This window comes from Rhinolophus hipposideros (genome assembly GCF_964194185.1).
Source record: "Rhinolophus hipposideros genome assembly, chromosome: 18".
Classification (NCBI taxonomy): domain Eukaryota; kingdom Metazoa; phylum Chordata; class Mammalia; order Chiroptera; family Rhinolophidae; genus Rhinolophus; species Rhinolophus hipposideros.
Window position 1 is genome coordinate 5134478 of NC_138064.1, and position 15316 is coordinate 5149793.

The window sequence follows — 15316 nt, forward strand, 5'->3', positions numbered from 1 at the left end:
GGATTTTTGGCCCATCACTTGGCTCATGTCAGTGAGTTTCCTGAATTTCTCAGTTTTTATTATGCTGCACCTTTGCACATTTCAACAAATTGCTCTATTCTGCTGCACCTTTTTTGTTTTGTTTTTTTTTTAACTTGAGCCTTTTAGCTTTAGGTACCAGAAACATTTGACATTCATTTTCCCATCACTCAAAAGTATTTGTCACAGTCTTACATTCACTGACATTTTGCAGCTAGTTTCTCAGGGCACGTCAGGGAGTTGACTGAGGATGGAAAAGGGGCCATAGGTTAAACTTGACAAGCTCGGGAGACTGAAAATAACCACACAGGATGGCGTGAACATAAAAATTCCTAACAAAAAGCAGGCCATGGAGGGAAGTCATATCCTTGGCCTATAGTTTCCTTGACAAAGGTCAATCTTTACCTTAAGTGAGCCTGTCTATTGTCTTTTTGCATCTAAGATAACATACCCTTGGAATATCAGAGTAATCTGTTTTTCCAGACCCCCCAGGGGGCACAACCCACCACACCAGAGCAGGAAACTACAACATCCCTCATTGTTATCTTGTTGCCCAAATACCATCTCTCTGTGCAGTAAAATGCTATTAACTGTCCTGTACTCAACAATGTAAAAGAAGTGTGTTTCTCTCCATTTTATTTTTTAGCCAATCCCAGAAATTTCCCCGCTTTGCTTTCTCCCACCCAATTAACTTACAACCAATGGATTTCATGTAAACCCCCTCGTTTTATTCTGTGTATAAAATAAGTTGCAAAACGGCCATTCTCCGGAGCATTTTCTCAATCTGTTGAGACTTTGCTTCCCGGCAATTGTCGTCAGTTTGGCTCAAATAAACTCTTATAAGCTTTTTTTTCTTAGGCTGGGTGTCTTTTCCTTTACCATGGCTTAACATTTCTTTCCTTTAAGGCCGTGTTTCTGAGCTCCTTCCCAGCTGTGTACTCAGAGCTGTTGAAGCTCTTCGATGTCCGGGAAGTGGCCAGCTTGGTGCAGGACACGCTGGGCAGCCTGCCGACCATCGTGCACGTGGACGACTCCCTCCAGGCCGTGAAGCTGCAGTGCATTGGCAAAACCGTAGAAAGCCAGCTTTACACCAACCCAGGTGGGTGCTGCGTCTCCTCGATGAAATGGTGTTTCTAGCAAGACCTTACCTCTTAAAGTGAATCATAGGGCAGCAGAAGCAATTTCAAAAAGGAAACTGAAAATCGTTTTCTAGAAAGCTTTGTGTATTTGGATGATAGAATAAATCAAGTAGCCAAATACTTGAGAGCCCTAATGAGAGCCCTAATGATTATGAGAGCCCTAACGATTAAATTATTGATTCTGATCACAACTAGTTATGGTGTAGGGTATGCTTGCTTTTCTTGTTAGAGATTTCATTTCTGTTTTTTTATGCTCAACAACATTTAAAATTTTCTTTCAGAGATGCTTTCAGGGACCCAATTTGATCCTTGTTTGTTTGTCTCTTAAAAGTTTTCCTTTAATTTGTACTCCAAAACTGGGTGGAAGTTTTGATGTATTGTCTTTTTTTTATTTTATCTTAATAGCAAGTTACTAATTTAGCAGTTACAAAATTGATTTTGTCATAGGTCATTACATCACATTGCCTCTTGTTTTCTTCTAGTTTTTCCTGAGATAAAATATAACCTCGTTATAAAGTTTAAGAAGTTTCTGTCCATATTACTAAATTAAAAAAAAAATTATTCTGTTGAGAATTATCTTTCCACATGAATGCGTATGGGGGTATAACATTTTTGAAATGGGCTTTCAAATTTAGTGAACAAAGCTTTTTTCATTTTTTTGCATTCTTTTACTGTAAAACGTTTTAGACACTCAGCCTGACGTGGCACCTCAGTTTGACTAGAGTACTAATTCTGCTTTTGCCAGGTGGAGAAAAGTTTATCTCTGTCTCAGAGGAATTGGTGATTTTTGCCGTATTTCTTCCTCAGTTGAAGCCTGACGGCACAGGTGCAACACATAATAAAAACTGTTTTCAAATTTAAGGACCTTGTTTCGGGAGGTGGGGATGGTCGTGTTCATTACACGCCCTTGGGAGATGTGTTCTGTCTGTGGACTCGGTGCCTTGTTCTTTACGGACACTCAGTAAGTGGTAGAGAAATCAGGACTAAGGTAGGGAGGGGAAGAAGCTCCTATAACCTAGAACGAAAGATATTGGGTCTTTGTGGAAGGTGGTGAGATTTTTTTTCTTTTTATGGGGGTGGATGTAGAAGGCTTTAAGAGACCCAGGGAATATGGACCCTGGAGAGTCTGTGCTGAGGCCTCGAGGAGAGGCTCAGCCAGGCGTGGGAGGTTGGTGGCTGTGACTCTGTGACACGGAGAAAGAGGAAGAGAAGGGGAAACGTGCCTCTCATGTATGTGGGGCATGCCCTGTGATGATCATGGACAAGCCAAAGCAGCTCCCAGCCAAGGGAACACTTAGAGGCCCATGTCAGTGCTAATAAGCATAAGGACTTCCGTCACTGTCCGCGAAGGACGAGGCTTGGCTTGCTGGTGAGTGACTCACCATCGATGAAAACAGAGTCTGTCATATATAAATGACGGAGCACATCAGGAAGGGGGTGATCTTCCTGGAGAAAAACAGTAAGCATCCCTGCGAGCCTTCCAAGGTTTAGACTGTGCTCTCATGAAATCACGTGGGACCACACAATAGTTTAGGGAAGCCTGACAAGTGATTCTAGTAACTCTGAAATTCTGAATTGGAAACTGGACCTGGAGCCTCGATGCTGGAGCACAGCGGTCCAGTTAAAAGGTAAGATGTAGGGAGGAAGAGAAGATGTGCCATGCACTTGGTAGGGTCCATCGATGGTGTCAAAGAACAGGATAGGAGGCCTTGGACTGCAGTGGACTCCCAACGACCCCGGGGTACATCTCCCAAGAGTGGGTGGGTTGTGTCTAACTGGAGGGGGGAGGGGAGGGAGAGTGTAAAACTAGCTTGGGGCACCGTGGGGACGCAAAGAATCATGGGGAAAGAGGGTCCAGTGGCAGTGTACTGGGCACACACGTCGTATTTTACAGTTCCTTCGGGCAGAGGTTCAAGATGCTTCTCCCTTGGCTGAAGTCGGCTGTCAGCAGAGCCGCATTCCTTTCTGGGATATCCAGGGGACAAGCTATTTTCTTGCTTTTACAGCTTCTAGAGGCACCTGCAGCCTGGGCTTGTGGGCGCTTCCTCATTTTACAAAGCCAGCAGCCTAGCACCTTCAAATCTCTCTCTGCCTCTGACTTGTAGAAGGACCCTTCTTTCACTTTAAAGGACTCTGTGTTTATATTGGACCCACCCCGATAATCCAGGATAATCTCCCCATCTCAAAAATCTTCAATTGAATCACTTCTGCAAACTCCTTTTTGCCATAACATATTCACGGGTCCTGGGAATTAAGACATGGACGTCTTTACATTCTGTCTACCACATATAAGTGAAACCGTGAGATTCAAAAACAGTTTGATGCTTTAGCTCCATATATGAAGGAGAAAGACACTTAGAAATCAATGGATTTTATTTATTTATTGAAAGTAAAAGAAATGAGACGTAAGAGTACTACAGTTGTGTGACTACACACATCTTGGCCAGGTGGATCGAAGTTACAGATAGCATTTTCTTGATGTAAATGATAAGTATAAAACTGGATAAGATAAAGTAGAGGTAAGGATGTCAACTGGATACGCAGTCTGCAAAAGACGAAGCACCTAATTCTTGACCTGCCTTAGTAATGGTTCCATTTCTCAGAACATAAAGAATGTTCTCAAGACAGTTGCTCCTCTGAGCTTAATTCTGATCAGCAAAGAAAACTGGTTACTGAGGCCGAATGAGAAGAGTCTGAGAAAGTGACCACATTTTCTGGGGTTTCTCTTAGCCAGAGAAAGAGTACCGACTACAGCTGGCCCATACGTTAAGAAAATAAATTTCAAAACATTTTGGAGAAAAAGAGATTAGATGTTACAGTACCCCTCCACCACCACACCCACTCTCCCACCTCCAACCCCCCGGAAGGATAGAAAGTTCCAAAAGTTGCCTTTGTGCTATAATACTGTATTGGTCATGGTTCTCCAAAAAAAACAAAACAAAACAAAACAAAAAACAGACCCAGTAGGGTGTGTGTGTGTGTGTGTGTGTGTGTAATGAGAGAGAGAGAGACTGGTTTGAAGGCATTGGTTCATGTCGTTATGGAAGCTGAGAAGCCCCAAGATCTGCAGTCATCAGGCTGGAGACTGGAAAGCCAGCGCTGTGCAGAGGCAGAAGACCAACGACCCACAGGCAGAGAGCAACGCCCCCTTCCTCCGCCTTTGGTTCCGGCCTCCCATGCATGGGATGAGGCCCACCACACCAGGAGGGCCATCGCTCTACTCTGGCTATGATTCAATGTGCATCTCACCCAGAAGCACCCTCACAGACACCCCAGAATCACGTTAACCAAATATCTGGGCACCCCATAGCCCAGTCAAGTTGACACACAAAACTGACCATCACAAATCCCAAGGAGAAGAAAGTGGAGGCAGCATGCAAAGGCACAAACATGGCTACAGAAGACTGCAGAATGAGCTTAGATTAGAAATTAATACACAGAGAAGATGAAAAGAAGAGCACGTACTAAGGTCCACACCAAAGAAGGGAATGAAAGGACTCATAGAAGATTCAAACCAGGTTGAGTTAGGGTCACTGGGCAGCTGAGGGCTGAGCCATTCCATAGCCAGGTGGGAGGACTGAATCAAGCCCCATGGTCGTGCCCCCAAGGTCAGAGTTAAGGGCATTTAACTAAAGGACATGGCTAAGAATTGGAATCTAAGTAGATTGGTATTCAATGCCGAAATCATCTGTGGTCCAGGCAGACTTATATAAGGTCTAAAAATTGAACAAATCATGTTTCCTTTTCTCCCCACAGATCTATTTCCTGGAGGCCAGGAAAGGTATTTTAGGATAGGGATTTCTTCAGAAAGTCGCCAAATGTAATTTTTTCCCTCTTTGCCAGAAACTCTCCAGTCCCCATTAGCCCTTCTGTGGATTTCATACAAGGCTGAAATTCAAAGGAAAGGGCCGGAGGGAGGAAGATGGACTGCTAGACTATTTTCAAAGTATATTCTGGGAATTAATGCTTTGCGCCTCCCCATTTTAGGCCATAATATAGAGGAAGGATGTTTGATGATTTACCTATCAATTTGACAACTTTAAGAATAAAATCCCACTGCAGTGGATAGGTGCCTAATTGCTTTTATTTCTTAAAACTGTAGTTGAAGTGTAGTTTAGTATTGACTTTTCTTGCATTGCAAGTGATTACATTTATTTCACATTTGAAAACGCCATTTGTTTAAAACTGTTCTGCTAGCCAGAGCTTGCATAGAGTTAGTAGCCTTATAAAGGCTACTGAGTTGCATTCCAAGGGGATTGTCTTTTCTTGAATCAGAATGATAATCCAGGACCATTGGGAAAAGTATAAAAACCTTAGTTTTTTAAAATGTAGATTTCATGTTGGTTATTGAAAAAAAAAACTTTAAAAAATTATCTGAGACCTCAAGAAAGCCTTTGGTTAAAAATCATGCATATTCATATTCCAGCTGGATGCCTTCATCCCTTCTTCTCCTGTCTGTCCCGAGCTGTGTTCCCATCAGCCCCCCTTTCCCAAAGTGGAAAAACTCAGGAGTGAAGGCCTTTCTAGGTGTCCTCCGCCATCAGGGAGCTCTGAAAGCATTTGCTGAAAATTGAATAGTTTTCACAGTGCTTTGGTTCTATTCTTGGCTTTTATTAAAGATTTGCCCACATAGTGATTTTTTTTTTTTACGGTATATATTAGCTAAAACCATGTTAAAGTGCAGTTCTTAAAGAAGTACTTGGAAATCGGCTTCTGTGGACAATAATTTTCCATCTTTCCCCAGAAGAGACAAAAACTAAATTAGGCCTTTAAGCCAGTGTGTCACCTCTGAACATAGAATTTAAGATGAAAAATATGCATCCCCCAAATCATAGTTGACCCTATGTTTGATCTGCGGTTTTTGAAAAGAAATAGGATCCGACGTATTTGGGGCCACTCAAAACCCTATTTCAACTCTGTCCGCTGACCTTGACTCTGAACTTTCCCAAATTGATTGGCATGAGCAAGCCCATTCTGGGGGAAGGGTGAGACTGTATCTTTTCTTTTCTTATACGTCACTCGTCCACATTTGGACAGATTTTTAGGGGGGTGGAGGTGGGGCCGGAAAGCGTGTCCTGTTTCCAGTGCCATGAGCAGCTGCCGTGGTTTGTGTCGAAATCTGGTGTTGGGAGTCTCTGCGTTCTCGGGGTGGCCGAGGGCGACTGCCAGCAGATGGAAGGGAAGTGGACTGTGATGACGAATGGCCCACTCACCTCCCACTTGCGCTGTGTTCAGACCTGAGCACAGAAATGTCAGGCCCTGTTTCTGTGGCCTCTCCCTCCAGTGGAACTCATGGTTTAGCTCCTTCTTTTATTCCTTCATTCAACAACTGTTTCCTGTGGGCAGACCCCACTCTAGGGATTATGTGAGAACTATGGTAGGAAATTGAAAAGATACAGCCGCTGCCCTCCGTCAGCTTGTTGTCCAGCATGAAAGCAGACTTGAAGCAAGTAACTATGACATGGTATGATATGGCCGTAGTGGTGCCTGGGGAAGGGTACGGGGCGCTGTGTGTAAGGAAACGCGGTGAGTCTTGGGGTTCATCCCACCCACTTGACTTCCATTGGTGGTCCATGTATTTCTGGCCACATCTCTCCTTGGAGCTCCAAACCTGAGTAGGCAGCCAGCCATATGTCATCTCAACACCTCTACTGCTTTCCTAGTTGTGGGCCATTTGCGTTCCTTCTGACTTCACTTGGGGACGGATACTTCCTAGTGGAGGCATCCAAGGGCTGAGAGCTGTAAGCTGCACACAGGGGGTCCTTGCCCTCTGCGGTTGTTTTCCTCTGTGATCCCGACGTTGTCTGCTTGACATTGAAGCCCCGAATCCTTCACAGTCCTTTCCACGCTGAGTGTTGTCTGTCCTCCAGTGTCTGAGAGGCTTGTTTGCAGGTTTTGTTGCTATCTGTGACAATGGCAGTTCAGTTCCTGGTGGCTTTGAACCCATAGGCCCCACGCCGCTCTGACTTCAGCTTTTCTGCCACAGGATTCAGCAGCCAGCTGCTCTGCTACATGCAAAGCTGTGTGACCTCTGCCCCCTCTCCTGAGGCTGCTTGGGTGTCCCCCGGATGTCCAGCCCATTCTGGGCCCAGTCTGTGGAGAGTGACTGGCATCCCTGCATGCCACCACAAGACTCACAGTTCTCGCTGCCTGTACACAGAGGCTGAGTTCAGGGATCCTGGTAAAGCTTTGTTAATAGAGGAAGCAAAGATGATGACTTTCCTCAAACTGCTTAACCGCTAGGAGGAAATCTCGCGTTTCTTAGCTGTTCTCTTCCTTCCCAGGCCCACAACCACAGGGAGTTACTGATGGGAGCTGGCCTTACCCCACAACGTGTGTATGTGAGTCACTCCTTCAGACACTCAGCGAGGCACGCATGCAGGGAGCTGTGTCTGAGATGTGAGTGCAGGGACCCTTTCAAGCACAGATTCCATTGTGAAACACATGGGAAGTCAGTGTGTGCGCAACTGTGGGTTTTCTTTTATATTTGGAGGTTCTTGATGAGTCCAGGTGTTTTCTTTTAAAGGTAAGACTTAGCATTTTAACCAGTCGGCGTGTTAGGCTTTTACTCACTGATTCTATAACTTGCGTTGGCTAACACTGCCCTGGGAGTAGAGAAAAAGGAAAACCTGCAGATAGTCATATAGTTCTTTTTATATTCACCACACACGAATTATTTGTCTGCCTTATTTACTGTTTTGCGGTAGTGATTTTCTTAACAGCTGGTTGCAAATTGCATTTTTAGAAATCAGATCCCACTGGCTGCAGGAACATGTCAGATAAGCTTTATCTCCTTTCTAATTAAGCGTCACTAGGCAGTGACTCCTGTCGGGTAAGCTTTCCATTTCTTCTTCTTGGTTCTTCTTGTCGAGTCATTGATAAATTTATAAAGATGTATTTAAGTTCCTCAGGCAGCCTTCCTGTTTAAAGGAAGCCTGCAATGAATTATTTTACCACCTCAGATTTTAATATTCTTTGTTTTCTTGAGGGGAAGAATGCCTGTGCCTTATGTGGTTTGTTTTGATGGTAAACCTAAGGCCAGATATCCTTGTATTGGTAGCCCAGTGGCAGGAATGAAAAGAAATAGGAGATGCCAAACCTCACTTTGAACAGAAATCAAGAAGGCAGAAATCAGACAAATACCGATCAAGGCACTTTCCCAGTTGTGAATACTTGTTTGCATTCCTTATGGTTTTTATTAGGATACAGAAGCCTATATTCTTTCACCTGTGGATGTTCCTCATTACCCAGGCTAGGAATCCAGTACAGTGTTGAGCTGAACAGGAGAAAATGACCATCCGTGCTTTATTTTTTATCTTACAGAGAAAGCATTCGATCTTTCACTAGTAAGCATTATGTTACAAGGTCTGACAAGTAAGTTCACAAACTCATCCTAGAAAAAATGCTACACACCTCATTGCTGAATATCACTACGGTCACCTTCGAAGTATTCCCCTTGGGAAGCTATGATCCGATGTCAGAGCCTAGTCCACCCTTCAAAGCAATTTTGGAACTCTTCCTAGAATGGCCATCAGAGCTGTCATCCTATTACCCTTGTTGTCCTGAATGTCATCAAAATGTCTTCCTTTCAGTATTTCCTTTATCTTTGGGTAAAGAAAGTAGTCATTGGGGGCCAGATCAGGTGAGAAGGGAGGGTGTTCCAAGACAGTTATTTGTTTACTGGCTAAAACCTCCCTCACAGACAGTGCTGTATGAGCTGGTGCATTGTCGTGATGCAAGAGCCATGAATTGTTGGCGAAAAGTTCAGGTCGTCTAACATTTTCACGCAGCCTTTTCAGCACCTCCAAATAGTAAACTTGGTTAAGTGTTTTTCCAGTTGGTACAAATTCATAATGAATAATCCTCTGATGTCAAAAAGGTTAGTAATATCCTTACAACAAGTTCGTGAACTTAATTGTCCAACTTTGTAGGTAAAGGTACACATTTCGCTAATGCCCTTTATCAATTTAAGGAAATTACCTTCTCTTCTTAGCTTCTTAACAGTTTTTGTCATGAATGGATGCTGAATTTTGCACATTTTTTTTACATCAACCGCTAACACCACGAATTGCATTGATCGATTGACTTTTAAATATTAAACTTTACATTCCCAGAATAAACCCTATTTAGTGATAGTTTTATGTGTATCAGACCAGATTGATTTTGGTAAAAATTTATAAGGATTTTTGCATCTATGTTGATGAGAGAGATCAGTCTGTAGGTTTTGTTTTTTGGTTTTTTTTTTTTTACCTTGTAATGTCTTTGGCTAATTTTGGCATCAGTAATACTTACTTCATAAAATGAGTTAGTTGCAGTCTCTGTTTGTTTTATTTACTGGGAGGATTTACGTAAACTTGTTCACATGTGGGCCTGGAATTTTCCTTGTAGGTTTTTAACAAGTTCGATTTCTTTAATCGCTATAGTGTTATTTAGGTTGTCCATTTTTCTCAAATGAGTCAAATGAATTATAACTTATGCAAACTATAAGTCACATGGATTTTTATAAACCAAGAATAAGCCGTCTGAATTGTAGCACAGATGACATCTTTTAGAAAACCAAGCAGAGCAGGGAGGGGGTAGGCCATTCGCAAGAGGGCACATCCACAAGTAATATGTTCATTATGGGCATGTGATAGTAATTTGTTCTCCTGACATTCTATAGTACAATCAACATGCAGGGCAAGAGAGCAAAATTACTGGTACTTTTTCAAAAGATTGCAATATATACTGCATGAGTCGATTTTTAGAATACTTGTCACCTTACTATTTCAAATACTTAATGACAAATTAGGGATCGATAGGAACTTCCAGTTATTGACACATGTATAGTTAAAATGCATTATTCGTGGATTCACTTACTCGCTGCAATTTATTTGTAACCCCAAAATTAACACTAGTGGCACTTTGTGTTCATTCATGGACATGCTCAGAGTGGTAGAAAATGTGAGTTGTGGGATGTACACGTTCCCAGCTGAGCCAGATGAGGCAGCCCTCTGCCACCTTCATGTACGCCCTCACACAGAGGTGACCGGGCCGGGGGTGCCAGGCAGCGCAGTGCAGGGACAGAAGCTCCAGCTCTGGGACCAGTTGATGAACCCCAACTCTGGCCCCTGTTAGGGAAATTCACTTAATGCATTTGAACTCATTTTCTCTTTTGTGGAGAACGTAGACTCTCCCTGGATGGGTTGTTTTAGAATATAAGATTATAGTCTATGTGAGATATGGACAGGTGGATATATTTCCCCTAGGAGCAGTGATTCAGCAGTCACCCTTTCATTGTTCCCAGCAACCTTTTAGAACTTAAGTACCATGAATAATGAGAAGCAACTCTTCCCCTGGGGAGAGTATACGAACGTGATTTGCAGATGTTAAATCTTGCTTTTTGGATACAACTCTTCTGGTCATGGAGGAACATTTATGCGTTGCTGGAATCGATGTGCTAAAGTTTGGAAAAGGTTTTGCACCTGTCGTCAGTACAGGAATGTTTTGTAAGCTCACAAGTGTAGAAGAATGGGAGAGGAGATGGCAACACATAAGACAGGTGGACAGTTTGTACAAAGATGAGTGACAGCTGATGGCAGACAAGAGACGTCTGGAAAGCCAGGCATGTTGGGATGGGCTGGAGCCAAGGAGACAACTACTTCACACCACAGAACCGCAGATACTCAGGGCGGCCTCAGAAAGGAGCAGGAATGGAAAATACCAGGTATCTCTGAAGAGTAAGGGTGCTAGATATATGAAAGTTGGTTATAAGAGCTTTAGAAGGAATAGTTAGCACCCCACCCCTCTCTGCTCCAACCCCGTCCTCTATTTCAGAAAAAAATGGGACATTTACTCTGTGGGGAAAGTAACTGAGATATGCGTGCTTGCAGGAGAATCAGACCCTGTTAAAGGAGGGGTGAGGCTTCCCCTTATAAACACAGCCTCCCCATTAAACAGAGAGGCCCCTCCAGCCATTTCCTTTCTTGTTCAAGTTACTAAACGATGGTGGGTTTGTGCTCTCGAGACAGGAGATTGGCAGTTTCCTCCAGAGAGAGGACATCTGACTCTGAAATTTGGGGGTCCTCAGGTAATACATCTGGGTGCCTCTCATCCCTGCAGTGGAGCTTCACCGGCCCAGACACTTGCCTAGGCATGCAGTTGTTTTATCTTTGCAGTCAGCATTTTAGTGCCTCGCTTGTAAAGGTGAGTAGACAATGAAAGATGGCCAGATACTGGAGAGAAAGCCTCTCATGGGAGAGGCACAGGCCACAATGAAGAAACAAACAAACAAAGAAGAACTTGAAAGAAAAAGATAATTCAATGAGAAAATAAAACAAACACATCTGAAAAGAGCCTCTGATTTCCCCAGAGAGACAGGTAGTGCGCCCATAAAATAAGAATGGGAAGGTAGGAAAAGAGATCATTCAAAGAAAGAAACAGTAATGGCTACGTCATGAAAAAGCGACACCTCTCGTCTGAAAATTATTATGAATTTCATGTTGGCAGCAACAGAGCATTAAACCAAGTCGGGCCCTTCTGCACAGAGTGGCCTGTGTGACTGCACAGGTCACAGGCCCAGGACACTGGCCTTGGAAGGGAGAGAGAACTCTTGGAGATTAAATATACGGTAGCATAAACAAGAAAACTGCCTAGGAAGCTTGGAGGATAAAGTAAGGAGGTTGCCCAGAAAGTTGGACAAAAAGATTAAAAATATATATTTGAGAAAAGTAGAAGATCGTTTAAGAGATTCATGACGTGATTGGAGTCAAAGTTCTGGACACAGGACAGAAGAAACTAAAAGGAAAGGAAATAGTCACAGAAACAACTGCAGGCAAGTTCCCAGAGCTGACGGACATGAATTTATAGATTGAAAGGTCAAGACAAGGCACATAGTCACGAAATTTTGAATGACCGGGAATGAATCCCTGAAAGCTTTCAGAGAGAAAACAAAACTCTAACCATACGTGAAGGGCTGGACATCAGAATGGCCACAAACCCAAGGGGGTAATTTTGGAAGAAATTGCGATGTAACTCTAGAAAGGCTAGGGGGGAGGAGGGCAGCAAAGGGAGTAAAATAAACGAAATCTGGTTTGTAGTGGGAAGTCAGCAGATGGTCTATCTCAGTAAAAACTCAGGAAGTCGCACGAGAAGCATGCCCTCTGGATGTCTGGAGGTAAAACAACCAAGAAAGAGGATTTCCATAAGAGACTCAGAGGGTCTAGGAGGCTGGAATCCTGGGTTGGGGAAAGGAGCGACTGGTTTTCAGTGTCACCTGTGTAGAACGAGTGTCTTCTTAGCTGCATGTGTCAGTAAGTTAACGGTCTGTGTGGCAGTGGGGGCTGGGGGTTTGGTGGAGGTTCACGGGGCTGGACCGATGTGCCACTGAGGCTGCCTCTCCCTGCAGATTCCAGGTACATCCTCTTACCTGTCGTGCTGCACCACCTTCACATGCACCTGCAGGAGCAGAAGGACCTGGTCATGTGTGCACGGATCCTTAGCAACGTGTTTTGTCTCATCAAGAAAAACAGCTCAGTAAGTCTACGCAGGTCGCTGCGTGGAGCTCCCATCGAATGGCTTCCGGAAGCCAAACGTTTAATGTCTTCCAGGAAACCACACTGAAGGGTCACCCCCTGAGATGCTCACTTTCATTTCCAGCTGGGTTGTTGGGCTTCTTGCTTTTCCTCTGAAGGAATGTCTTTTAACCTGGTGGGGTTGCTGTAACCCCACATGACCTGGGTTTCCTAAACTAGTACTTCAAGAGGGAACTGAATCGCCAGTTAGAAAACTCAGAATGCTGAAAGCCTCCCACATGTGTCTTTAATCTTGATCTGATGAAGGCTCTGTAGCAAGAATAAATGACTGCTTACAGGGCGATGTTTTTGGGGGGCTGCTCTGTGAAAGGCTGCGTGATGACGATGGTCAGAGCTTGGGCCCTTGGGCCCGGTCCCGTGGGGATTCTGACAGCCGAGGAAAGCCCTGGGAGCCTGGGGTACCTTGCACCACGGTCATTTTTTGGCCCCAACAACAGTCACTAACGTGCTATGGCTTTGGGAATTCTGGGCAAGTTCCTGATTCTGGAGGCAATCCGATTGCCTTAGAGCAGGGGTGTCCAAACTGCGGCCCGCTGGCCAACTGCGGCCCTCAATCTATTTTTAATTGGCCCGCAGCAAATTCCAAAAATATATTTAGTTTACTTAAATAAACCAGGGGAGGCAATACGTACTTCACCTCGAGTGAGTGGCCCGGCTATTTGTGTATTTTACCGCATATGGCCCTTGGTGAAAAATGTTGACAAAAGTTTGGACACCCCTGGTTTAGAGGCTGCGGCGCAAACAGAGAAAAACCACACGCTGGCTTGTAAGTGGGGACAACTCCAGTGTTCATATCAATGGCTTGGGGTATGATGGGAAGGCCACGTGTGAAGGATGTCCCGCTCCAGCTCTGCCAGTCTGCAGCTGTTAATCCAGCGTTATGCTTGCCCATCCCAGCTTCTGCAAAACAGAGGTGGGCCCCGAGTGCTGAGACCTCTGTTTCTTTGCCTTTGTGTCACTGCTGTGCTATGGTTTCTTCATTTTTGTCATTTTGATGATTGCCATCTGAAGAGCTCTGCAGGGGCTGCAGCGGAAGGTGGAGATAAGGCCCCAGTACTCTGGGAACAGACGTAGCACTTGAGAGAAAAGACCAGAAGCTCTGTGTCCAAACGTCTAAGAAGAGAGACCTGCATGGGAGGGCGGATGGATGTGTATGCATCCTATGACCCAAACGTGAAGTGAGGTAGTCACTACAGGAAAGTGCAAACAGCTCTCAGTGGTCGTGGAAGCGACTTATTTTATTTGTTCTGTTTCAATATGGAAGTTGCATTCAATGTTTGGACTTAATCTGAATTCAGAGTAGATAGAAACTGCTCTGGGGAGGAAACCTTGGTAATTTTCTTACAACTGTAAGGAAATTTGTCATAAAATTCTAGTCCAAAAGCTCTTTCAAACTCCCACTTTCCAAACGTTTTCTCTGCAAAGTCTGTCTCCTTGGTAGAGAGCATTTGTACAGAGTTCCATCTCTGGCCGGTGTGAGAACAGAGTCAGCATGGCATTCCAGGCTTCTCTCTCTAGCGCTGGGGGCTTGCACAGTGTTCATTTTGTTTTAGGAAAGTGTCCCCACTGTGGCCAGCGGTCCAGTCTGTAGCTAATGGTATTCACCGAGAATGAATGGTTTTGTTGACCTTTACATGTAGGATTCTTTTTTTTAAAAAAAATCATTTGTATAGGAATAGTCATTTGCTCTGAAAATAGAGCTTAGGGACATGACCTCTGCAACTCAAGTGATGTGATAAGAACAATCTGAGATCCTAAAATCATGGACATTTAGAACCAGGAGGCCTTTCAGTGAGGAATCAGCCCTGAAGGGCAAACTTACTTGCCCAAGGTCACGTGCCACGTTAGTCAGTGCTGGTGCTCTGCATTTGTCTGGGGTGCTTCCCAGGATGTCACCCCACCATTTTCCTTGTATCTCGTGTCCCAGTGCACAGCTAGGTTGGGTACTCTTGGGTAAGCTGTTCCCTTCTCATGCCTTTGTTGTCTGTAAAAGAAGGTCATTTACTAGGGTGACCGAGGTGACGGCCAGGTCTGTCAAAGCTCTCGAATTCTCTGACTCTTCGATCCTACATTTGGAAACGTACGTTTTCCATTACAGAGAGATTAATATGCCTCTGCAGGCACGGCTTTCTGAACACTTTCTTTTTTTCTCCTAAGGAAAAATCCGTGTTGGAGGAAATAGACGTGATAGTGGCCAGTCTGCTCGACATCTTGCTGAGGACAATACTGGAGGTCACCAGTCGACCTCAGCCGTCCGGCTCTGCCATGCGGCTCCAGTTCCAGGACGTCACTGTAAGATCATAAAGGAAATGGCGCGCAGGACAGAGCACAGTGGTGCTTGGTAGAGCGTTAGTCACTATGAGGGTGGGAAACCTGGCCTTGGGAGGGTGACCTGTGTGCAGCTCAGATACAGAGAGTTCCCTTCACGTTAGCCGGGAACGAGGATGAGGGCATCTCTCTATGGAAAGATCTCAGATTAAGACACGTTTAATTTCAGAGAGTGGATTTTATATTAGCTCTCATGTTGTCCTGTGATCTATATCCCCAGTCATCCTGGTAACTTTTCATTCTGTTTTCATCCATTGA

The 15316-nt window shown here is 44.4% G+C and overlaps 1 protein-coding gene across 4 annotated transcripts in view; it reads left to right on the top strand.

Moving 5' to 3' along the window:
- The window catches only part of DOCK4 (dedicator of cytokinesis 4), a 365769-nt gene that overhangs the window by 257463 nt on the left and 92990 nt on the right, over positions 1-15316 (top strand). For all 4 annotated transcript variants that reach the window (XM_081079735.1, XM_081079737.1, XM_081079736.1 and 1 more), the window contains exons 23-25: positions 925-1117; positions 12544-12671; positions 14888-15022. In XM_081079735.1, the coding sequence (XP_080935861.1) occupies positions 925-1117; positions 12544-12671; positions 14888-15022 (456 nt within the window). The remainder of the gene's footprint in view (positions 1-924; positions 1118-12543; positions 12672-14887; positions 15023-15316) is intronic.